General features: G+C 40.2%; 2 protein-coding genes across 3 annotated transcripts in view; one reads left to right on the plus strand and one right to left on the minus strand.

The window, feature by feature from the left end:
- mdga2a (MAM domain containing glycosylphosphatidylinositol anchor 2a) overlaps positions 1-26130 on the plus strand; it is a 170095-nt gene that overhangs the window by 29455 nt on the left and 114510 nt on the right. The gene's annotated exons all lie outside the window — the stretch shown is intronic.
- Positions 6231-9160, minus strand: LOC111672534 (low choriolytic enzyme-like). Of its 2 annotated transcripts, none has more exons than XM_087180354.1 (8): positions 9092-9160; positions 8925-8943; positions 8758-8811; positions 8419-8565; positions 8182-8299; positions 6619-6797; positions 6446-6527; positions 6231-6372 (listed from the first exon to the last, which is right to left on the minus strand). In XM_087180354.1, the coding sequence occupies exons 1-8, from the start codon at positions 9158-9160 to the stop codon at positions 6231-6233; spliced, it is 810 nt and encodes a 269-aa protein (XP_087036480.1). The 2 variants fall into 2 exon arrangements, with proteins under 2 accessions (XP_087036480.1, XP_023285736.1); XM_023429968.1 differs by having other exon boundaries at positions 8758-8820.

Below are 26130 nucleotides of genomic sequence, written 5' to 3' on the forward strand. Positions count from 1 at the left end.
AGTCATTATACAATCCCACCTTTAGCACGCACATTCAAATGCACTGATACACACAGTACATGCTCACATGCACACATGCACATGAACAGTAACTTTCCATCTTGCTTTTAACACACACTCACACACACACACACACACACACACACACACACACACACACACAGACACACACACACCTGTGTTCCCGGATAAATGCCACATTATTGCGATGTACAGCAGAGGGCCGTGCTATATAAAGGTTGCTGATGGAATTGTGGTTTAATGCCGTTATATCTCTTGAAGTATCTGCATCTACATATGAAGACTCAATGCATTCAAGCACTTGAGCATAACTCTGATATTAACTGTCTTTTACTGTTTACGCTGTACTGTTACTGTTACTGTAACTTCATCTGCAAACTGCTGTAAACGCCGTCACCGCGTCTCTGATGTCCTTATGCAGTGTTGAATAGTTAGCTGAGGCTGAACTACCCTCCACTAGAATGTGTTTACACATTATCAGGTGAGTAAAACGTTATAGGCTATACACTGATGTAATTAAATCATTGTGGACTAAATGTTGACCAGAACACCGGTCTTTAGCATTGAGCGCTGTCCTTGGTGCTGACGAGATTTTAATGTGATCAGAGCATTTCTGCTCTACTGTGTATAGTGTCCATGCTTTTATTCCTAGTGTATCAAATCCACAGGATGATTTCTTTGAGCTGGCAGCAATATTTTGCTTATGTGTTGTTTGTTAAAATGTCATTCTGGTGGGAATTTTTTGCTTTTTTCTTAACCAACTTGAATGGCACAACATGGGTTTTGTCTATTATTTAATCTCATCAGAAAAGTACAGTATATTAGAGAATCTAGAGAGATTCCTGTCCCCCTTCCTCTATAAATGCAACAAAGATATGTTATTCATTTGCTTAACTGGCAAGTCGCAGGCAGCGTATTTGTTTTCCACCAAAATCTTGCAGTACAGTATCCATTTGTAGAGTGTCTACAGTATTATTTAACTTTTTTATGGGTAGGTCCAGGCACTCACAGTAGATGGTTTGGGTTAGGGAAAGACTGTGGTCCAGTTAAATACAGAAAAAGTCACAGTGACTTCAGACATTACGTGTTGATTTAAGTTCACACCCAGACAGACTCTGGGTGTGACCCCCAGTCGGGATATTATCACATTGCTAACAGTAACAAACAGCTATCTAACTGATGAAATATACTTCATATACTGGATGTCAGTTCTGTTAATTGTTTACCTGACTTCCAGTGTCAGACTGTTTTGTAATCAAGATATCAGTCAGCCTGCTTATTAACTGTGGCTTAACGTACTGTTGAGAGCTGCGTCTGATGCGTGACATCATAACCTGCTCGGCTCTGCTCATTTGTTGCAGTGGATGAAGTGATCTCTTTTGCGGCAGTTGTATTGTGTCTGTGTCTTTATCCCGCTGTGATGCATGTAGCTTAGTTCGGAGCTGAAATGATCTGCAGGATGAAGATCAGTAACTCCCTGTGAATAAACCTGCCAATCTCTCAGGGCACTGACTCTCTCTCTCGCTCTCTCTCTCGCTCTCTCTGGTCAACCCAGTTGCTTCAGTCACCGCTTTGATTCGTGTGTTTCACTGTTGCCTCTCCGTGATTACTGTCCCTCTCACTCTTCCTTCCTCCCCAGTCTCATTGTTCTCATCTCTATTTGTCTCGTCTTATCTCCTCCCCTCATCCTTTTTCTCCCTTAACTGTTTCCCTCTTCCCATTCTCCACGCCTTCTCTCTCTCTCTTTATCTTAACCCCTCCATCTCCTCCGCTGCCCCGTTCTCATCAGACTCACACAGAGAGTGATGCACAAACACCATCCCTCACATCTCCAATGAGTACCTTGTTATCATCTTGTCCCCACAGCGGCTTTCTGTCTGGCTCCGTCTCAGCTTGGATTCCATCACTAATGGGACCGCATCATTTTCGACAGCTGCAATTCCTCAGTGCTGACAAACAGAGATGTGGTGCAGCTCTGAGAACACATCTCAGAGGGATTGTACACTAATGCTTCAGTCTGATTTACACATTTACAAAGGCCTTTTTAAAACATAATTTCTCTTTGACACAGACAGGCTGGTGTTGTATATGGAAAAACCTCATGGCCTGTAAAGACAACGTACACTTATTTCAATCTGTAGTCAGAATCTCTTCACATCTCCCTCATCTCGCTATCTTCTGAAATGTCCTTTTTTTTTTTGTATTTAAAGTAATGCCAGCCACTATCTCAGTTTCAGGGAACACAATGCATGAAATATTTATGAGATTTGAGAACGCAGTGACAACAGACAGTAACTTGTCAACGTGCTATTCTAGGTTCAGACATCTTAGAGGTTCATATATATGGCTCCTCAGGCTCCTCAGATCTGCAGAAGAGAAGCTGAGTCAAACTTCATGAAAGCTTCAACAATAGCACATTACTTTGGTGCCTTCGATCCCGCAGCCCGCTAATCGTTTCTACTGGGTCCTGCAGGGCAACAACAAAGACTTCCAGAATTTGTATGCCAATCTGTTATTTCTTTTGATTGCGTCCTTAACCAAATTTACTTGTTTTTTGCAAGCGCTGCTTTCATCTCACTCAAAAAGGGGCACTTAACAGCTGACTTGCTTGTGACCCAGGACAGGCTTTGAAAGCAGACACACACCGCAGACTTCAAAATCAAATGATCCACACAAACAACTATCTCTTTTGTTTAAAAAAAAAAAAAAATCCTCTTTGTTTCTTTTTAATTATGTTCAGGCGGACACTGATGTATGTTTTTTTTTATTTAGCTTAGTTCACAGTTTAAACAATACTCACACGCACATATGTACAAGAGTTCTCATCATTCCCTTTTACCATAGTGGCCGTAAAGAGGTCGATTTCTATTGTGATTTTATATCTTGTAAGAGTAAGAGATTTTCATTCTGTGTAAAAATATATTCAGCTTAACCTAATAGAAGTCTTCAGCAGCTTGAGTGCGATAAAATCAAGTTAAGGGTATTTTTCAACGTTATTCTTTTAGTACATAACTTCCCTTTTTATGTCTTTCTTTGCTGAGCTGCAAAAGGGAAAGTAACAAAAACAGGGAAATTTGTTCTCAAAGACTGTAGCTTCTCATTCTTTATTCACAGGCTGTTAGCAGAGTCAGTGGAGTTTGTTGTCTATATGCCCATAGGTTTCCAGTACCTGAAAGAATAAATGAGTGTCATGATTACATTAATATAAGAACCAGTATTGATGGGACACTGTGCCTTATTATATTGTATGACACATTAAAAAAAAAAAAAAAAAAAAAAAAGATGAATTAGCTATTTGCACCTCCTGTCTGAAACATAACCAATGTTGTACAGACAACTGATGCTGAAATTCGTTGATACTTTGAGGCGAGTTCCAGAGTCATGAAGAGCGTCTTTCTCTATGATTTATAAACTGATTTATGGACATGTATTTGCAATAAACAGTGATAAGGATATCCTCAGTAAATATAAATCTCAAAATATGTGCATTATGTCTCTGTGTTCAGATTTGACTGAGATGACTCTGAGAAGGAGTTCCATTTTTTTTTTGACGCACATTTTTTGGGTACAAAAAAATTGATTTGACATGACTGGACTGCTAAAGCCTCACATTAGCTACAGATTTACTTAAGAATGCACTTGAACACAGGAAAAGGATTTTGTGGATTTTGTCCCTCATCTTCTACATTAAAGTAGCACTTAGAAGAGTATGTATCATAACGAGTATGGAGAACAATGTTTACAGACGGCACAAACTCTTTCATCACACGTATGAGTATTGTTTTAAGACGGGCTCGGAAAAAAGGTGAACCCATCCTTTAAATGTAACTAACTCTCAGATAGAAGCATAAGGGTCTTTTTGTCCTAAGAAGGTTAACAGCTAGAAAAATCTTGAAACCTTCTCCAAGGTTGGATTGACTGAGATGGCAGCACCACTCTGAGGGAACATTTTAATTTCCTATTGGTGGGTATTAGGCGGCTCACGCAGTGAACTGAGGAGAGCTGTGTGTTGAAGCTTATCGTGTTTGAAGAGAGGCAGGTACACTGATCTGTGTTAATAACGTGGTGGTAAGAGCTGCTCAGCCAGCCAGCAGTTATGGCCTGCCAGCGTATTACCAGTGACATCACAGATCAGACTGCATTTGGCTCCGCTCGGCCGGCTCTCATTAGAACAGACATCCTACAGGAGCCTGTGCCGGTCATATACACACTGCCCTTTAAAGGACGGTCAAAGAGCAGCTGTAAGAGCATTACAGACAATGCTTTAAAGCTGTTATCAAATAACGCCTGGTAATACTAAATGTAAGCTAATACACTGCAGATCAGGCTTCTATTTAATATATTTTTTATTTTATCAGGCTTCAGTAAGACCAAAACCAAGGGAGGAATACATGCGAGCAATCAAAGGAAAGATGAAATATTCCATATGATGTGTTTGTTTGCGTCATCTTCACAGTTCAGAGAGATGACTCTCATTAGACTCCAGTTTGATTGAACGTTTGGTGATTCTTAGCCACAGTGTGTTTGAGTTGTGGCATGTTTGTGCTTCAGTTACGGGATCTCGGGCTCAGCGCTAATTTTATTTTAATCAGGATTTGGAGAAATACTTAAATTTATATCTGGCCGAAAAGTCTCTCCGAGCTTCTTGGAGCAGGAACAGAGCCGGAGCGTTAAATATTTCAATAAACAAGTAGATTTTAAATATTTCATGGGCAGAACGATTGATATGAACTGAAACTACTTTATGAAACATTAAAGGCCCTGTGTCCATCTGAACTATACAGATTCACTGCCTTTCTCAGAGCACTGCTTGTGCCATGGCCTCTTTAGCTGTATTTAAGCCAGAGCACTGGAGAAATGCATCCAACGCTGTCATGATTGTTAGTGCATTCATACATCATGCGAGGAGGAGAATTTGCTTAATAGGAATCTGTTCTCTCTCTCCGAGGCATTCTTCCCTTATCTGCCCCTGAAACTCCCCCGCTACTCCTTTCTCGCCCAACACCGCTCTCTCGCACTGGGGTGAATACAGAAGAATAACACTGCGCAGCATTTCAAAGGGTGAAAAAAAACAAAAAAAACACACACACACACACACACACACACACACACACACACACACACACACACACATCCAAGAGTATGGGTTGTGGCCAAGTTAAAAAAAAAAAGATTTTCTCTGCAGGGTTAGGGAGTAGAAGCAGAGGGGTTTATCTCATGTCCTACCACATCTATGCCTCTCCGCAGAGACGCAGCCCTGCAAAGTTTGGCTCGCTTAATATACTGCAGTACTGATTCACTCTGATAAAACACTGTACTCTTCAGTAGTGTACAAATCCCAAACTTAATTACTATGAGCCGAAATGGAAATGAACTCAATTATGAAAATATTGACGCATATTTGCCCTTCAGACATTTTTGTATCTAATTAAATTCTTTTTTTTTTTTTGTCTTCGCCAATACTTCCTAACTTTGTTTTCGTACTGTAATAATAGATTCAGCAAAACAGTTTGATTTTCAACAGGATTTTACTGCATACATACAAAGTTGTTCTGTTTAACCAAGATAAATGGAAGGTTTTGTAATGATCTGAATCATGCAGGAGGTTCGTTGAGGGCATCTTTCCTGATTCCGTAGAAACGAGAAGGGTTATTTGAGTATTCTCTGAATTTGCTGAATCCAATGAGCGGAAAAAATACTTCAAGAAATAGAATCGGGCAGGAACAGACTATAAAGTACAACTCCAGACTGAGTGAATCAACACTTAACAGCATATCCCAGTTATTTTGTATTGCACATCTATGAAGTTGCGAACTTGCAGGAGACAGATAAATCAAGAATAGTCAAAGCTGATGTTGCAGACTTGGAGATATCCTCCCTAAGCTTCCAATAATGGATCTTGATAGTGTCTTCTCTTAGATCCTTCCTGTATGATAAATACTCGTGTCTATCAAACTTTACCCCCAGTTTGAAAAGCAGAATTTCTGCCATGAATTTGAAGTCTCCAAAATTGTAACACGACTTTGTTGAAATCCACACAATGCCCCTATAAACGTCCATCTTGCTATGGCAACAGAACCCAAAAACAATACATGTACTTCACTGTAAATGACAAGAGACACATAAGATTGATGAATCTCAAGCTTTTATAATCATAACGTCACATTAATGTGACAAGTGCGAGAGTGGAAAACTACTGCAGCAATTCTCTATCCGACATATCTCCAGCACTTGTAGAGCCTGTTGATCCTGAGAATGTCGATTTTGGACAGGCCATCCCTCTGGCCGACCGAAGCAGAGGGGTCACGGATGGGAGTTATGGTTTCGGCCCCGAACTTTCCAAAGGCAGTTCTACAGGTTTGGACAGTAGTAATAAGACAAAGACACGTTCAGAAATGTGTTTCCAGAATCTGTTCGACCTTACCTTCCATAGTGCATTATAGAGGAGTAGTCGTATGGAGTGTTGAGATTATCTGTGTCCTTCTTTTGGAAGTTGTAGACAAAATCTATTGACAAAAAAACCAAAGACAAATAAATAGCTAATAGACTGAGACACAGATCGATCTGAATTGGTCAGTCGTAAAGTGAGTTTCTTACATTGATTGACGTTTTCCCAGTTGATTTTGACATACATGTCGCGGTCGCTGCGAGTGTGTTCGTGGTAGAAACCTAGTGCGTGCAGCAGCTCATGCTGGATGATGCCGTGGCGTATGCAGCCGAACCTCTGCAGTGACACCACCTGCTTGTCTCCAATACGACCCAGTAAAGAGGCACAGCTAATGGCAGAGAGAGAGAGAAAGAGAGACAGGGGCCATTAATATGCAACATGCAACTTCACATTTAATTAATAAAGTAATATAATTTATATTACCAGTCACCTTTTGTGTACATTGGTAAATAATTAGCTTTCTGATTATGTTTGTGGAGGTTTTTTTTTTTTTTTTTTTTTTGCTGTTAGCATATCCGAGAGCTTAGTGATGGCTGTCAGTTACAGATGCATGATTCTGACAATGAGGGAGGATGTATTAGAAAAGCGCTTCCTGCCTTAGTTAAAAGCATGATCCTGCAGGATGCATGTTGCAGCTTTAACCTGTGCGCAGGATCGTGCCCCTGAGCACAGACATGTGGACTCCCCACCTCCTCCGTATAGGAACAAGACTGAAAGAGATGCAAAGTGATCAAAAAATGACACGGCTGCATTGTTTGTAGTAACTTTGCATTTATGTCTTTGCGGTTGTTTTGCATGTCTTTGTACTTGTTGTGCATCTCTATATGGTTTGTGTCTCTTTGTGGTTGTTTTGTGTCTCTCTTTGTGGTTTTCTTATGTCTTTTTTTTTTTTTTTAGCTGTTTTGCATCTTTTTAGTCATTATAGGCTCTTTACACTGGCACTGCTTTGCTAAATACTAGAGCAAACCACACTCTTTACTCTGCTTATGTTACTGTACAGTATTTAAATGTAATGTTGCCGTAGCTTCAGTGCAGTGTGCTGTTGTTATGTGAAGATGTAAAAAGGAAAAAAAAACAAAATATCAACAGTAACAAATGTTGGATGGGATTCAGTTTTCAGATTGTCAATATTGAAAGACTGTGATCACGATCAGGAGCAAAAAAAAAAAAACTCTCAATCAGGAAGTCCCTCCGTATAACCGAGCTCTGTTACTTCTCATCAAGGAACATTAACAGTCAGTCATGGTAACAGAGGCTCTTGCTCAGGGGCCTCCTTGACGCCTTGGGCTCTTGGGCCTGCGCCTGTTAGGCTACGCTCAGTCATCCATCCGTGCCAGTGTGCAGCATCAGATGGGTGTGTCTGCATCGAGGCAGCTCAGAAACATTGTGCTGAGGAAGTTGTCGATCACAGGAGGGCACCCCAGCCTTTAGAATACATTCAACTGCCTGCTCTGGAACACTGTGTGTCGTCCAGTGTGCAAATCCTGATCCATCCAGCGTAGAGACGGATAGGTTGAAATCAAATGAAGTAATGGTACTTAAGCCATGTCGTGCACAATGCAGTTAACTAATTGTAGATACATATTTTTCCTTCTCACCTTTCTCTTGACAAATGCATGTGTCCCACTTTTATCTATATGATGTTATTGGTGTATGTACTCTATATTTACTTCCTCCCTTCACATGCGAGGGTGTTTTAGTTATTTACTTACCCATATCTTGGTTCAATGCTTACGTACGCCCTCTGAGCCGCACGGGGAATGAAGCGAATGCAGGTTTTTGATGCAAAGTCCCTCAAGGCTGCAAAAATCTTACTCCTCTCAGAGTTGTCTACAGTTGTGGATAAAATGATAAAAATCAGTAATATCATCCATTCAGTAGGTGAGAGAGACCTGTTAAGATACCCAATCCCGTTTCACAAATGTATTACCTTAAAAATTGAAACCCACCATATTTTTCACTTAAGATGAAAGGGATTTCCACGTTCCCATTAGCAGATTTTGACCACAAGCAGCTATATGGTTTATTAACGCACTTTATAGCATTCCTGGTTCTTGGAATCAACACGTCTCCTTCCAGCAGAAAATATTTAGATCCTATTAAAATGAAAGAAAATATGTGCTTTCATCCATTTGTCAGAAACTTCGGTAAAGTCAAACAATAAATTATTTTAGTTCCCGAAAAAAAAACCAACCCATTCCTTTATTGAATTTAGAAAATCTGCATTAATATAGTGAGAAGCTAATGTTCCCCTCGCCGTCCTTGTAATGTCATGATTGAATACTCACCATTGTTCATTCTCAGAATGGTTGTGGTAATGTCCTCCATAGCGGAGCCATCCACTGAGATCTCTAATGAATGGAAGAAAAGCAGATGTCAGACAACTCTATGTTGACTATGATAAACGGCGCGAAGCGTGATAGATATGCTTTGTTAGACAGAGCTCCAAACTTACCATCATCAGCACCATGATCCTGTGGGGGGAAAAAACAGAGAACATAAACCTCTGTGCTTCATTCTACAGTCTTTAAAATCAGTTTAATGTAATGAAGTGGGCAGAGACAGACACCCAAACAGTGCATAGAAACTGTTCAGCGCTATGTTTAGTGAGTTGTTTCTTACATTTCCTTGGTGAGCATTGCAGAAGCCCAGAAGCAGGAGAAGAAGAGACCTAGTTGTTTTAAAGTCCATTTTTATCTGAAGGTGATGACGTGAGTCTTCACTCGCCTCACCCAGGACTGATGCTGAAGCCCAGTCCGGGCCGAGTTTATATGCAGGATGTCGAGGTGTGTCTGTGTACAGAGATTAGCGGTAGGGGTTCAATGGGCTCTGTCTTAGACACACAGCTGATGGGAGTGCCCTGCCCACCATGGCTCACTGTTTCCACACAGGGATAATCTCATTCTGGGGGGATTACAGTGACCACAGGCTGCTGTCAGATCACTTAGCATCACATTTCAGACAGCCTTTTTACCCGGCAGGAGGTCTGTGTATGAGATCTGGCTCCGTCCCAAAGTTTTATCCCCAAAATAACAGATATAACATTTGAAACAAATAATGCCATGTTCACATTAAATATTTGCAGGCACTGAGGTGAATTCATAGGATTTAGACGCTTCTCTAACCCAGTAGCATCATACAAAGATTACTATCGTTGTACTAAACAATAGATAACAATATACCAACAATTGATCTACAACTATTTTGATAAGTGATTGAGTTTTTTGGTAATTTTTCAAGCAAACATACCTTATATTTACTTATTTACTTAAGTCACTGTGGGCTCTGACATTATATACAGCAAAGGTTGTTTGATTATTTCAGAAATCAATCGGTTAATTGAAAATGGAAATATTATAGCTGTAGCCATATCGGAACATGGTACATTGTTGAGTAAGATAAGTAGAACAATTACAGAAACAAACACTTCATTTGACCAAAAACGTGCACTGAAAACTTTGTAGCGAGCCTTAATAAAATGGACAAAAGCATTGATGAAAATAATAATAACAATAATTCTAAGAAGAACAATGATGCAGGTCTGTAGGAAAAGGCATTGTTGGAGCAGAGAAAAAGGAGGACAGACAAATAACCAAAAACAAAAAAAACAAAACAAACTGCATCCTGATAAACATCTTCTGTAGTTGTTGGAACACTGTGAAGACGGCTCTGTTTTCTTTTTTTACCCAAAAGTCGTGTTCACACCATATTTAATATCAGTATTTCTTAAATTAATTGCAAGAATTTACATGTAAAAAAAAAAAAACAACAACAACAAAAAAACAAAAACTTTATTTTGAAGTAAAAATCAAGATTATTATTTGATTTGTGTTTACTGAGGGAGCTGCTCCACCACTCTGAGCATCTCTTTGGTTCGATGCTGCTGTGCTGCCTCTCCCTACACTGCTGTATTTTTTCTCCAGCCAGAAAATATTACTTTGTGATGCCAAAAAGAAACTTCTATCGCTATAGCTATCAGAACTAACTTGCTGTTTGATCCAAGTATGAGCTCTTAAAAGCTTGATCACTAACAACTCCAGTGGTGCTGATACCATCAGCTCATCTCGGGAGTCGTGCGAGTCCTCGAGTCTATGCGCATGAGATACCACGTAATGTATATAAACGTTATAGTTTCACACCCAGATAAAACGGCGGTTTTCTTCGCCTCTCTAATCCAGTCGCCTACACTGGAATTTGTGCTGCGAAGCCACTGGCAGCTACTGTTATAGAGCAGAGAAGAAGAATTGATTTCTGGTAAATAGCATAACGTTAGCCGTTGGCTGAAGTCACTAATAGGCGGTCAGTGAGTGAGACACACACACTGTGAGATGAGATGAGACGTAAGTGGGAGCACATATGACAGCTCGCAGTAATAGGCTACGACAGTTTTTAAATTCTTTTTCTACATGTCGTCGAGTATGAAAAGACCTAAAACGAACACTGTTAATGGGCTGCTGGATTGCTACAAGCAAATCATTTACATCATTTATATAGAAAGGATTCTGTCCAAAGCTTTTTTGATCCATGTAAGCGGTTGATCACTGTAACTGCTATCACTATAAGTGGTTTCCAATGTATTTGTTCATGTTTTACAAAGGGCTTAACCTGAGCCCTGCCATAGAACAATGACAGCAATCATATCACATCCATACAGGGTGAGTCGTAAACAGCTGTTAACATTTTTATTTTTTTATTTTTTTACGTATCGTTATTGACATTTGAATCAGTATTGGTAAGGAAACAATGGGATCAGAACATCTCTTAAAAAAAAACTCATTTCCCATTAAACTAAACGGCCACTGTGGCCTTTACAACCCTCTAGATGCGCAAAGAGCTTTATAGTTTACACTGGGTATGACCTATTGTTGTGGAGCTCCATTTAAAATGTATTGTTTCAGATAATAATAATGGCTCAATTAGTGACTGGCTGTAAAGTCCGGGATTCATTACTGAAGAGCTTCTGCTGCTGCTGCCGCCGCCGCTGCTGCTGCAACAGCGATGATCTCAGTGGTAAATACTGGACCTCGGCCACCGCCAGACTGTTCAGAACAGAAAACAGTCTTCTAAAATCTCCAAATCCAGAATTGGGTTGTTTAGAGAGATGAGTATTCAGATTTATTGGATGCTTCGCTAATAAATCATCAGGTTCCAGTGGATTGTTTACAGGGGGGGAGAGAGATGCTGTCTGGCTTCACGGTGCTATAAACAGTTTTAGGATCTGATTTCACATGTCCAGGCCGGCAGCTTCAAACAGAGATTCCATCATAGCAACCTTTATATGATGTGGTCCTCTGCTGTACATCACTGTAATGTGGCATTTATTGTTTAGGAACAAAAATTGCACTGTGTGTGTGTGTGTGTGTGTGTGTGTGTGTGTGTGTGTGTGTGTGTGTGTGTGTGTGTGTGTGTGTGAGTGTGAGTGTGAGTGTGAGTGAGTGTGAGTGTGAGTGTGACTGCAGGTGTGTGAATAAAGCCCTATGGATTTAGTATACTCTATGTACTTTTGCGTGTCTGTGTGTGTGTGTTTGTGTCTATGTGCTGTCTGTATGTCTGTGCCTGTCCAATTCGGGCGATCCGCGTGGGTGCACAGGTAATCCAATTTGTGTTTTAGAGTCACAGCACAGCACGAGTAATGCTCAATGATGTATGACCCATCCATTTGGTTGAGCTTTATTCCTAATGCCTCTCCAACTGCAGGGGGAAGTAGATCTTATTCAATTGGACGTTAGTCTAGTGCTACCCACAAAAAAGTTTTTTGTTTTTTTTTATTTCTCTCCAAAGTATTACTTACCCATTATCACATTCAGTTTTATTTTCATTCTTTTCACTTATACCTCCGAAACATCCACTACAGTCTTTTTTTTTCTTTCTTTTTTTTTTACTGCATTTCAGAATTAGCTGGAAACAGAGCATTAAGATTGTGCTTTATATCCGTAATTCAACACTGTTCACAAGTATGTTAACCACAACAAACATAGTAAGAGACATGTGTCAAGGTGTGTTTTAAATACAGTCCAGCAAATACACATCTTAAGCTGTTACCAGTCTGGATATTCTATAAAGAAAAAAAAGAAAAGAAAAAAAAAAAATCCTGCCTGCAGCCATGCTGACTTACTAAAAGGTATTTCATGGGTGAACACCCAAAAATGTCCGGTCGCACCATGCTGCCATTTATCAGTTTCAGAGTCACAATTTGCAGGTGTGTATGATGGGAATGGCAGGAGTGAAGGACCTTTAAAGAGAATCAGATGATGATAATATTGTTTGACATTTTCTCACCTATGGACCATTAAAAATCCCATTTTTTTAGGCTCTTATATAAAGAGGATTGTGTTGCCTAACATGAGTAGCTGCTGCTTGTCTATGTTTTATTTCACTAAAAATTTTTTGGCTGAACATAATGTGATCTGAAGATGTCACATTGACAAAAAATATAATGGGCATTTTTTTTCACTTTTTCCTTATAGACAAACAATTTATAAAAAAAAATAAAATCTTTTGCACATTAATCAATATTGCAAATAAGCTGTACTTGCAGCCGTACACAAGATGTTAGATATCTTCACATCACAGTGACATTAACAATATTAGTAGGTGGATTCGCTTGGTGGGAGGAGGTGGAGCAGATGGGAAGTTTTGGCACATGGTTCCAGAGCACCAAACAGCAGTGATGGCATACCCTATTAGCCCTCCACTGCGCTAGAGTACATCTCTGTCTTTTTCTCTGACACTGCGTGGGCAGCCAAGGACAACAGTCAATGAGCAATATCAATTTACGTAATGGACTATTAAACAATGTGTTTAACATTTAGAAGCGCTACACTGGTGTTCGGTTGGAGTGTGTGCCAGGAAGCCCGCTGCCACGATAACCACCCTGTGAAGTGAAACACATTAGCCTGCTCTGATGCCTCTTTTCTTGCTCCTTGTCCTCCTACAGCTGGTCGTCCAACCCGACACACACATGCCCCTGCTCGCTCTCCCTTCACTTGCCTTTTGCTCTGCATATGTCTGCATATCAAAATAACAATTTACTATTATGTGCCCTGCGTTCACGTCGAGCATCCTCCTGCGATCCAACTCATTACGTCTCCTCGCATGCAAGTCTTCAAAAAATCCAGATATTTCTTCTGTTATTTTCCCACTGCCTGACTAATTTCTCATCTAGTTGAATGTCTGTGGGTAAGAAGTTGTTTTTTTTAACTCACACTGATGGATTTATTTGTTTTTTTTTTCCTCTCCTTTTTCTCTCTCCGTTTGTTCTCTGTTCCGGAGTCAATCTTAGAGGGTAAACATTGTGTTCATACTAACTGACATTCAGACAAACAAGAACAAATGTATTGAATATGAACACCATTTTAATTGGTGTGAATTACCAGACTTGTCAGAGCTACGCGAATAGTCAATTAAATCAGGTGTATTATTGTAGTAATGCAATTGATTAAGCCATGATCCAGTTGCGATCCAGTAATTGTGTTTGATGGATGAGATGTCAAGTGCTTTTGAGTTGGATTTGAAAATTATACTATAAAAGGTCTTTGTGCTGAGAGAAATATCAGTGAGGGTGGAAGTAAGAGTAGTTTTTAAATAGGGCAGAAATCTATCAGGGTCCGTGGCATGTCTGGTCCAAAGGCGCCATTGGAGCGAAGAATACACATACGTGTTATTTTGACAAACGTAAAATACGGTTTACAAACCGTAGTCAGCTGTTGATTTTTTTTTTTTTTTTCAACCTTTACTTATTTAGTGATTGGGGACTTTTTCAGTCAAACTCACTTCACATTCGCATTCATATTTCAACATCCACCCAGTACAGGCTTCAATGGTTCCATTGACCAAATGGAGTATGTGTCTTGCTCAAGGGTACATCAAGGGAGGGAGGGAAGAGTGTGACTCATTCTCTTTGCCCACCCACGTTCCCCCAGCCCGTCTAGAACTGATGATATTAGAGAAGCCCATTTCCCTTCCTTCAGGCTACAGCCTCTGATATAAACCCTTCTGTTAGCACTTCAGCGTAGAGAATATGATCATTTTGAACTTTTAGAACATTTGTAAAATAATTTAAAATCGAAAAAATATATATATTCTCCTCACCCCTTTCCACAGACAGAATAACTTGGTCTATGGTTATATTATTACAATATATTATATAAATTTATAGTTGTTATATAATATAATGAAAAATGTGTGTTTTGTGTCAGTATTCTAAAACCGGTGTGTTTAAGTGGTGAAGTGGCAGATTTGCTGGATTTCTAGCTAAAATACATACCGCAGGTTTGGAAATTATTAAGGTATACTGATACTCTTTCAGTAACAATTTGCTTTTAAAGATCCTCTCCAGTCGCATCTGCTTTGAATGATAATTTGTTTCTTACAAGGTTTTTCTACAAAGACCTTAAATTACATTTACTCCATCTCCCTCACTGAAAAAATCTGAATCTATAAATATGGATTTAGTTTAACCGCTTGACACAAGCTGTCTGCTGTGTCACTGAGAAGTCCATTCTCAGCGTGCGCGCGCCGGAGGCTTCATGTTTCCATATCACTCTCGCACTAGTTGCATATCGGACCACGATTGACTAACAAACTAGTTGCAATGTCACAAGTACATTTTGTTTGTACACATCTTAAACTCAGATTTAAGGAGTTCACAGAGAAACTTTCCCTCTCCAACCAAAATCTGAAACCTGCTGCAGTGGTTTTAGATGAAACCTCTGAAGGGAACAATTTAGGATTTTAAATAACATGCAGATACAATATCTCTATCTATCTGTTTTTAGGTACAAACCTGGGAGTTCGCATTAGGTTAACTTGTGTTTTACTGTTTGTTTGTGAGGCTTATGTGGCTTCAGTTTACATCAGTCACACCCAGGCTGATGGGTGGTGCACTTGCAGTTTTAGGTGTGCTATTGAACACACTTATTGTATCGGATTACACATTGCAGGGGTCGTGTCTGTCCAGCACCGTTTGTTGGATTTTTTTTTTTTTTAACTACCTTCTGGTTTAGCTTATGACATTTCTCTCTTTTACCACCATGTCATGTGGTGGTGAGCAATGTGCTGTAGGTGGACAAACACATTATTATAGGTATTCTAGTAATATTTTCTACCTGGTTTAATAGAGTTGCTCCTCCAACCAGACATTATAATTGCTTTAAGTGAAATTAGAAGCGGTATTACACCTAAAGTCATGTGAAATCAGCTTGCTTATTCTCTTCTTTAACTAATCTTTTATGAATGACTTTAGTTATTTTGACATTTTGTGTTTTTTTTAACATTTTGTTACATTTTTATTTTGACTTCTAAAGTACCGTATGTAACAAAATATGTGAGAAGATATTGTGTAAACTTAGTTTTCAATTCAGAATGCATACTCATCTGTAGTGGAAGAATAATCTCCACAATATTACTTCTTTTTCTTTTCTTTTTTAATATATGGCTTTTTCCTCTGTCTTCTTAATCTCCTTCTTCTCCTCTGCCCCTTCTTTAAATGTCCCAGTCAGTGCATATGAGCCAACTTACTTAAGTTTTTCACCCAAATGTAGAAAATCCCCTAATGAGGCTTTAGGCGCAAGTATTTCCCATCTTCATCATTTCACTGAGCTGTATTTAACATCACATGGAGTAAGCACCCTTCAGTTAATAAGACTCAGTGGAAAAATTCTAATTCATTAAACCTCAAAAACTCTCAGGCCCAAATTAATTTGCACAATACTGTAACAGTTTGTGTTTTGTGATATTATAGTTCATGCCTAGTCAGTTGGTTTTGATTTTTAGTGAAGTGCTGCAATGCAGCTAAGTCTAAAGAGAACTAGTGTAAAGTGAACTAAGGAGGCATTTCTCAGGTCTGTGCTGCTGATATTGGAAGACCTGTAGCCCTCCTTTCCAAGAGCATAGCTCAGTGAGAGATCTCTAAAACCCATTTCCTGCCTGGCTTAGAATAATGAGGTGTTAGAGCCTGCTGGCAGGGCTTAGCCTCACACCTCCCCAATGGAGAAGTTATGGATGGTATACAGTCACACACTCACACACACACACACACACACACACACACACACACACACACACACACACACACACACACACATATACACACACATTCAAAGACATGGACATATGCCCCCTGGAGGTGTTATGGATAGCTGCATATTGCAAAGCCAGCCAGCAGGCAGCACTGTCAGCCAGCCTGCGCTGTGGGCATTGATAGGACAATCAGTTCTCTCTGGAGTTGCCCTAGCCAATCATGAGACAGTTTTTTGGCGGGCAGCACCCAATCTTCTGAGGTTTGCCAGATACTCTATCCTCGGTGAGCTGTTGCTGGCTCGCTACTAGCCAACCATAAAGAAAGCCGCTGCCTTGCCTCAGCCAATCGTGTGAGTGCTGGCCAGAGTTAGGCCTATCAACTGAGAACTGCTGCATGGTTCCAGCCAATCTGGGCTTTATCCTTCCCTACAGATGTCCGATTAGTGTTGTTTAGGGAAATCAAACTGCCACAACAGGCCTACATGCCAATGTGGTACCGTGAATGGAGAGACTGGTAGAATGGGATAGGGAAAACCCACAGAGGCTTACTTAACTTTAGAACTGTGATACTTTGGTTGTCATACTGTGATACTGAGTCAGTGAGTGTTTGAATGTATATCATTGTCAGCAAATAAAGTACAGATTCACCCCTCACAAATTCTTCTAATACAATGAGCTAGCAAACGCTGCTTAGCCGTCGAGGTCTTTCTTTAATGAAATTCTAAATTTACCGGCATGTACTCGTAAAGGCCCGCAAGTTTACTCCTCATAAAACCGTTCTGGCTAACACGAGCCAAGGATATGTTCAATGAACTCTGGCCATGTTCTGTTTAATGGGCCTATAACATATGTCTGCACCTTAAGCTGACATAGGCACTAGATGTGATGATAGTGCAGAGGTTTTAGCACTACTCAGGCTTTCTGGTTCCACTGAAATGTACTTTAGTATTGTGTGTGTGTGCATGTGTTTGTGTGTGATTGTGCACATTTTATGTTGTTCTACCAAATGTGTTTATTTCAGACTCATGCAGTACTTGTGCAGCATCATAATTTTCAATTAACTTACACTTTGTAATCCATCCTTTTCCTTGTTTTTACAAGACATGTTATGGAAAACTTGGCAGTTACTTTTTCTGTCAGTCTGTGAAGCTGTACACCTTTTTTTTCCTACAGTATATGATTATATGAATCCATAAGCTTTACCGCTTATCCTTTGAGGGTCACGGGGGGGCTGGAGCCAATCCCAGCTGACATTGGGTGAGAGGCGGGGCACACCTTAAATAGGTCGGCAGTCTATCGCAGGGCTTTATTATATTACATTAAATGTAATTAAACACACCTTCTAGAATAAGATGCTATATTAGTTCTGGGAGAAGGCTGAGAGTGTTTTAAATTATATTTATAGAAAGAAGTTGAGATGGTAGGAAAAGCTTAGAGGTTAAGGCTACTATTGACCTTTTTCACAGAGGACATCTTGTCATGTCATAGCAGCAAAAGTGTGTAATTAACAACAATAATAGCTCCATATAATTTAGGGGAGCTACTTCCAGAGCCCTGGTCTTGTAGGTTATGGGGACACCTGGTACAGAGCCATCCCTAACGACATTTGTTACATCTGTGCTTTTCCTGCTGTGATAAGTCAAAATATCTGCTATTTTGCTGCCTTTAAAAAGTCTAAGAATTGTGAAAGAATTACCCAGAGCCCAAGATGTACTTGAAATTGCCTGTTTTGTTCCAACAACATTTCAAAACCCATAAGATATGCAATTACTATCATGGTAGAGAAAGAAAACCAGCAAATATTCTGAGAAGCTACATTCAGCCAATGCTCAGTGTATTTCTTTAAAAAATTACTCTCTAATTAAATGATTATCAAAGCTTTTGCCAATATAAGCTTTTGTCGATCAACTAATCAATTAACTAGTTGTTACAGCGCTACTTGGAAAACATTGGCATAGAAAATGTCAAAAACGTTGACGAATGTTAAATGCCCGAAGTGCTGGTATAGTTGTACAATTAATCCAAGATGGTGGATTGAATGCAGTAAGTTAGATGTATTCATGTGCTGAACATGAACAAAATAAAACCTGTTGGGTTAGGATGATTTGCTACTTACATTGTGTGTAGCAGGCGTAGCTGTGTTTGTGTAGTAGGCTCTCTGGGTGTTGCTGAAGTAACAACAGCTGTATGTTTCAGAACCATGGACAGAGACAGTACCGTCACAGCACTGCTCCAAGCTAAACACCTCAAGGCACCTCACAGCGTTAACCACAAACATTTGATTTGGAGTTTAAAAAATCAAGTATCTACTAATCAGCTACACCAGATTCAAACAGGCTCGTTTGTGTCACTTCCTGAAGATGACTTGCATGACATCAAGCTTGCATGAACATAATGGATGCAGCTGTATGCAGTCAAGCTCCATAACCCCTGCTGTGGAGTACCGTAATGTGGGAGCAAAGATGAATCTGTCCTCTAAATCTCCCCACCTTCACCCACCACAGTCATCTCTCTCTTCTCTCTTCCCATCTCAGCAGGGCTCTGGCACGTTCACACTGCCCTAATTTTAGCGTAACAAGGTGTGTGTGCATGTGTGTGCATAGATATGTGTTTGTATGATTGTGTGTGTGTGTGTGTGTGTGTGTGTGTGTGTTTATGTGTGTGTATGTCTGCATTGCCCAACTATAAATAGCACCTCTGAGAGCCACAGCTGTGCATAGTTGTTTTGTGCTCTTATGGTGTTCCATGTCTGTTGAATGATTGGACAAACGGACCCCTCTGCTGTGCTAATCAGCTATCTCAACTCAAGCACCCAATTTACAAGAGTAAGCGTCACTTTGTCCGCTTTTGCCACAAAAAGGCCACCTGACATTTCTGTCTTGATTTTAATAATGACTGTCTTCTCTTTCTGCTGAGCTGGACAAACACGTTGTTGTGTTTTCCATGATGCTGCAGCCTCTGCTTCTTGAGAACGTCTGTGTTTTGCAGCTCAACAGTGCACACTGTGTGATAGATGATCTGTGCTGATAGTGCGAAGCCGGATCTATACAGAGTCTCATTTACAATAACAGTGTAGGCCGAGGAGTGCATGCAAGTGCATTACAGTGTGTAATCAATACGCTCTGACAACCCCTGATGTAATAATATGCATGTGCTGCTGGCAAACCATTTCAAGGCTTTACACACATGGATGACCTCATGGATGGGTTGCTCCTCAATTATACTGCAGCAAAGTCTGGGTGTAGTGTAAGCTTACACTTTCTGAAGTGTAAGGAATGAGTTAGCCTAAGCATAGAAAAGAATAGAATTCAATCTGTGACGCCTCTGGCAGTGGACCATCTTTACCTATTCTCAAAGTTCAAATCCAAGTACACACTAGTATAACCAATGGCAATGCTCTGCATCATGTGAGAGGATGCAGCAAATACTGTTTCTAACCATAACATTACTCATGTTCCAATTTAGCATGTGCAATATGAGTCTAGGGACGATAATATTAGTCAAGGTCTATAACTACTCTGTGGCCTAGGCCTGGGTGTTGCCTCTGATTTCCTGAATCGATTCAATTCCGATTCACAAGGTCCCGATACGATTCGATTCAATATCGGCACACATCTCAACAAGTAATAGGTAGTGCGTGTGCACCAGCTGCAGTGAGCACCGACAGGACACAGCTTCTTCTTCTATCTGCTTCTTCATGCACATTTTGTGCGTGTTATCGCCGTGTTCATTGTTTTTTAATCCAAAATGCAACCACACATCTGCGTTTAGACGTGTCTCTTCAGTGGAGCCGAGTCTGACATTTTTTTGTCTCACACGTCTTGTTCCGCGAGAAGGGTGCTTACATGAGACTAATTGCTAAATAGACAATTGATTTGAATCTGAGAATTTTTGTGTGTTGTTCACTATCCATCATGAAAGCCAGGGATTGTATGTGAAAGTAGCAGTAATTAACAATAGGTGTGGGCTGTAGAATAATTGACATGTTGGAGCAATCTTTTTTCAGAACCCATCATTAGGGAGCATAAGGCACCACACATGACTGTGCCAAGTTGTTTGGATATCTTAACAATGCTGAACTTATTTCCGTGTTATCACTATGTTTTTTTAAGTTGGCATTGTGCCGTTTTATCATACAGCTGAAATTGGCTTTTTCCCCCTCAGTCCCTTTATAACCAACTAGAAAGTTTATTTCCTGTGGTCCTGGCGCAGAATCGATAATGAGCTTGGTGTGATAACAAAAAACAATTATTTTTTAAATTGTTACCGTATGCATATTGCAGATGTTTTTTTCTCCCTCTGTTTCTCACTCTCTCCTGCTTCTCTCTATCTGGCTGGCCCATTCTGAGGAGGTGATTACGGAGCCAGAAAACTAGCAGGATATGGTTAGTGGTCCTCAGGGGTTGGTCTGAGGACATTAAGCCCACAGCGACAATGAGCCCCAGCTGTTGGATTTTTTTTTTTTTTCACATTCATTTGTTTGTCAAATTTAAAGTCTGTACCATTGCCAAAAACCCACTCTGCCACTCAGGCACTCCAGAACTGTGGTGACAAGGCTGCTTTTAGCCAAATCCAATTTAATCTCCATTGGTGGTAGTGGATAAAGCTGTCTCCATATCCCCCAACCGAGGCCAAGGAAGGCTAGGCACTCCACTGGGAGCTGCTCACATAATGCACACTCAAACACCGCTTAGCACACACATACACATGCACATACACATGCACATATTCAGACAAGAGGAAGAGAGAGCACTAAACTAATAGTGAAATGTGCACAATTGTATGTGCAAAGGCACTCTCTTGTTCTCCTCTTCGTTCCTACCTTTTCTCTGCCCCTTGTGAGATTCTGCAGAGGGGAACATGATGTCACTGTTATGGAAATGAGATAATGAAATGAAAAAAAAGAGAGGCACATCTGAGACTCTTGCTTCTAGCCTGCAGCTCCTCCGCTTCCCTTTTTTAACTTTTAGATATCAGGAAGCTGTGTGCGTGTGTGTGCATGTGTGTGTGTGTGTGTGTGTGAGTGAGAATGAGTATATGTGCCTGCAGATGGTTGGATGGGTGGGGAAGTGCGGGGGTGTGATACTACAGCCAGAGATGCACATTTATGCAAATTTAATATCTTAACCCACAGGTTCATGACAACATTTGCTCGACATTTGCAACAACCCTGTTTAATCACAAGTGCTTGTAGACCGAATAAACAAGCGATTTCAGAATAACTCTGCATTAGTTTGACTGTAGAGATCCACTCAGTATTTCGCATTGATTTTTGCCTCCACTGTTTTGCACTTCTCACATCAGTGTGAGTGGCAGATGTGCTTCTTATGCCAATGCCAATTCCCTAACTGGCAGAGAAAAAAAACAAGATCAGAAAAAGCTTCTAATTAAAATCCAAATGTGCCACCAGCAGAATAGTTTTTTTCTTCAGCTCATTGCTCCCAAATGACCTCTGCTCTGCTGCTCAACCTACATGACCGCTCACTCATTTAACATCTTGTAATCTTGCTTTGGAGGGATGTAACTTCGTAATGACAGAAGGCGTACGAGAGGGTGCCCTAGCAAACTTGATTATTGATTAATTGACCTTAAACAAGTACATGTAACTATTTAGTAGAATTTCAAAGAATGTTGTAGGATGCCTCCGGTAATACAAACAGATGTTTGAGGGGACTGCTGGGTGTTGATTTACAGGCATCCTGCCACATTTTCTATCTATATTTGCAGAGGGACTTTTCTTTATTAAAGTACTGGCAGTGATGGAAAGTAACTAATACTACATAATACATTTACTAAAGCACTGCACTTAAGAGCAATTATATTTATCTGACATTTAGGATTATTTAGCAGATAATTTATGGGATTATATATTTATGGATTAAGATGCATGGTTATAGATTAGACTACACAATAGCATGTAAACAGTTGAAATGACCTCTATTTGAACCAGTTACAACACTGAAACGACGCTCTGAATCGGGCCATTCTACATAATATGTACTTTTAATGTGGATACCTTAAGTCCATTTCGCTGATCATGTCTCTGTCCTTTTCTTTAAAGGTATCATGGAGTTTTTGAGCATGACTGAGGCTATGGAGCAATGTTTTGACAAGCACATGCCCCCTTTGTTTGTACGCTTAGGAGGATGCACGCATTCATGCGCGCAGACGGCACAGTTCACATTCAGCTGTCATGTTTGGGCTGTTCCAATGATTGACAGTTGGCAATGGTAATGCAATCACTGGAAACGCAGCAAATGCACAAACAAAGGCAGTGGAGGAGAAGGCCGCTCGCAAGCACACGAGGATGTAAACAAAGCACAGTTTTAAATATTAAAAAAAAAAAAAAAAAAGAAATGTGTTTATGTGCTTGTTTAATGAGAAAGGAAATACCTCAAGGATAGACAATTTATTTTGTTGGGAAACGCTCGACGTAAACATCTAGTTGACAAGAAAACTCCACAGGGCACCTTTAAGCATTATTACAAATGCAGGAGCATTTTTCTACATTGTTGTATTATTAGATTTTAAGTATCTCTCAGATTTAAATGCTTCTTCCCTCACTGAAGACCGGTTTGACATCCAGTGTAATAGCATTGTACAGTATGTGGAATAAGACATTTAGGAAATTAAAAGGCCATAAATGTAGCAAATCTGTAAACGGTGATTGTTTTGTCAGTGTGTTCCAGAATTAAAAGTAGATTAAATTATTATAAGCTGCGCGCGTTAAGCCTTTGCAAACAATTGTTGCAATTTTACACATCATTACCTCCTTCACCATTGGACATTACATGAATTCAAAGCAAACCATTAAAAAAAACAAAAAAACATTTACCCCACTGTAGTTTATTGATCCAAACACGGCCTGGCTCACTGAATGAAAACTTATTCTAGTCTACATAATGAACATGTACAGGATGTATTTAAGATGTTAAAGGGTATAACCAGCCGTGCCTGTCCTGCTGTGATGTATTCAAAGCTTTGTCTACCACCCGCATCGCCTCCGCTTGGACATCTTTTATCTCCGACTTGTCAGTGCTTTGACATCTCACCTTATGCAACGCCAAATCCAACAGCGTTAATGTCACATTATCCATTCTTGGATGTCTTTTCTGAATATACTATGAGTAGTTACTGACAGTATCAAGCGGCTTCATGAAAACTAAACAAACAGGAAATTATGTGGTAATGACGGGTGTTTTAGTTTATGCTTTGGGCCAAGTGAAAGAGCAGATCTTAGCTTTTCAAGGATATGTGCGAATGTGAGAACATTACTGTGCTCATTATGTATGCTTAAGAGAGGGTTATTTGCTTTTGTCGCTGTAAGCTAAGTGTTGTCTGCGCAAAGAGCAAGTGTATGTTTATGTGTGTGTGTGTGTGTATGTGTGTGTCTAGCAGTCGCAGTAGCAGCTATAGCAGTTGAAGATCATTAATTACGGGTGTTTCTCTACTTTCCTCCAGGACTGATAGTATGCTGCAGAGATAGTGGCTCATTGGAGTAAATGGCATTAGTACTTTGTTTGGCTAGTGCCCTGGGGTCTTGTTTCTAAGCCTTTTTTGTTTTAAGTGGCAGCCTTGCATGAAGCTCCCTTACACTGAGGCTATTTCTCAAGCCCTTATCCCCCCCTATGGAATTCACCACCAGTGTATTCATCTCCAGATGGCGAGAGGAAGACGATGAACGGTAGGAGCAAGAACAGTCCAACAAGGCTTTATGAGTAGCCAGTTAGCATCTGTATGAGCGGTCATCAATCAGCGTAGCATTTAGACAGGCAGGACAAGCAGGACAGGGCGTTATGAATGAGATAAACAGCATGGTTGGAAACGGGGAGGGACAAGTGGTTAACGTGTGGCTGAGGATACACTCTGGCTGAGACTCCCAATGCAGCATTAGGGAGGAGTGTCACCATGCTCATTAGCATCGCAGCCTGGATAGAGGTAGAACTGAGTCTGCTGCCGGCACTGAGTCTGCCGAGAGAAGCCCACACAGGAAGCTGCTCCTCCAACATGAAAGGCGCACTACAGTCCCTGTGATTTCTGCCTGGTGACTTTTTTTCTTTTTTTCTTTTTTTTTTCATCAATTTGTACTCCTCCTCCTAATCATATCCCGTATCCGCTCTCTAAATCATCTTATCCCAAACCTCTCCACTAATCATGTAAGTTGGAGAGGAAGAAATGCTTAACAGATGCTAGTATTGTCAGGGGTCGGTTACATGCAACTGCGCTTTCACAGCTCAGTAGAACTGAGCGTTTTGGGCGGTTTACCTAAGAGCACTCATTCCTCCCTTTAGTTCAGCCCCCCCTCCCACCACTCCATTTTGGTGTGGAGATAGACTTAAATGTCCTTACCGTCTCACAAGGGTCAACTAAGTGCTGGAGAGAAATACCAGTGTGGTGATTACAGCTGTGGACGGACAGCTGTAGGTAGTTGAAAGCCCTGAACTTATACTGCAGTGTGCCTGTGCTGCAAATTGGTGAATGTAATTAGCCCACATTGCAGTTTCTGGCATTTTTTATATCGCTAATTGCATTACATTAGGAAGTTATGCCGAAATGAATTTGCTAAATGATGAGTTCTGTTGCAAAATGAGAGATCCACCAATTTAAATATGGAAAGCCACTCTTCATGTGGCCTAATGGCAGCTGAAAATGTTTTAGGTTAAGATTGAAATTTTGTGAAATTGTATCGACATCACCTTAAAGGGCCCGTGTATATGAGTTAGGGGGGCCTATTGGCAGAAATGGGATATCATATTCATTATAATATTGTCATTAGTGTATAATCACTTGAAACTGCGTTTTGTTGCGTTTTCGTCCACTTAAAATGAGCCCTTCACATCTACACAGGGAGCGAGTCCTTTTCCATGGAGACCGCCATGTTACACCACCATATTTCTACAGTAGCCCAGAACAGACAAACCAAACACTGGCTCTAGAGATTACTTTACCTAAAGGCCACTGTAGCTTCTCCTATGCGCTTGGAAATGGAGGGGGGAGGGGAGGGGTATTTAGTTGGTTGCAGCCTGCCACGTCACCGCTATATGCCACTTAATGCTACACACTGGTGCATTAAGACATTTGCCTTTTAAAATGAATAAATGTTTGGACTCGTTTTTCAAAATGTTGCTGATTAATTTCTTTTTTTTCTACTTAGTGAACTTATTTGTATTACTTCTGGCATGTAATTACACTAAGTTGTAAATTCATTCTGACATTTTCCCAAAGCATGGAAGTGAGGAGGATAAGGAGAGACACTGATAGGAGTTACTTGTCCTTCGAGTTTTCATCAGTTGTTTAAAGTTGGGCATCTAATTGTATCTGCATACACTGGCTAATTTGGATGATGCAAAATGAGGGTCGCTTTGATTCAAAAATAATTTCTACATTTTTTTTTGACGATTAGGATCAGCATTGTGTTTCATTCTGCATCAGGTCTGCAGGTACTATAGAGGGTCACTAGGTCATTTGACTAGGTCAAATATTGACTCAAAATGATAGAAAAAATCAATAGAGAAAACGTTTTCTCCTCCTTACACCTCTCATGATAAGAATACTCCTGAGGTAGCATCACTTAAGTTAAGTTTGGGTAAATTGAAGGCCCAATATGTCAATTCTTATCACATAAATCACCATCATTTTCA

This window comes from Seriola lalandi, unplaced genomic scaffold (assembly GCF_002814215.2).
Source record: "Seriola lalandi dorsalis isolate HSWRI2012SDOR001 ecotype SW California unplaced genomic scaffold, Sedor1 jcf7180002054901, whole genome shotgun sequence".
Lineage (NCBI taxonomy): Eukaryota > Metazoa > Chordata > Actinopteri > Carangiformes > Carangidae > Seriola > Seriola lalandi.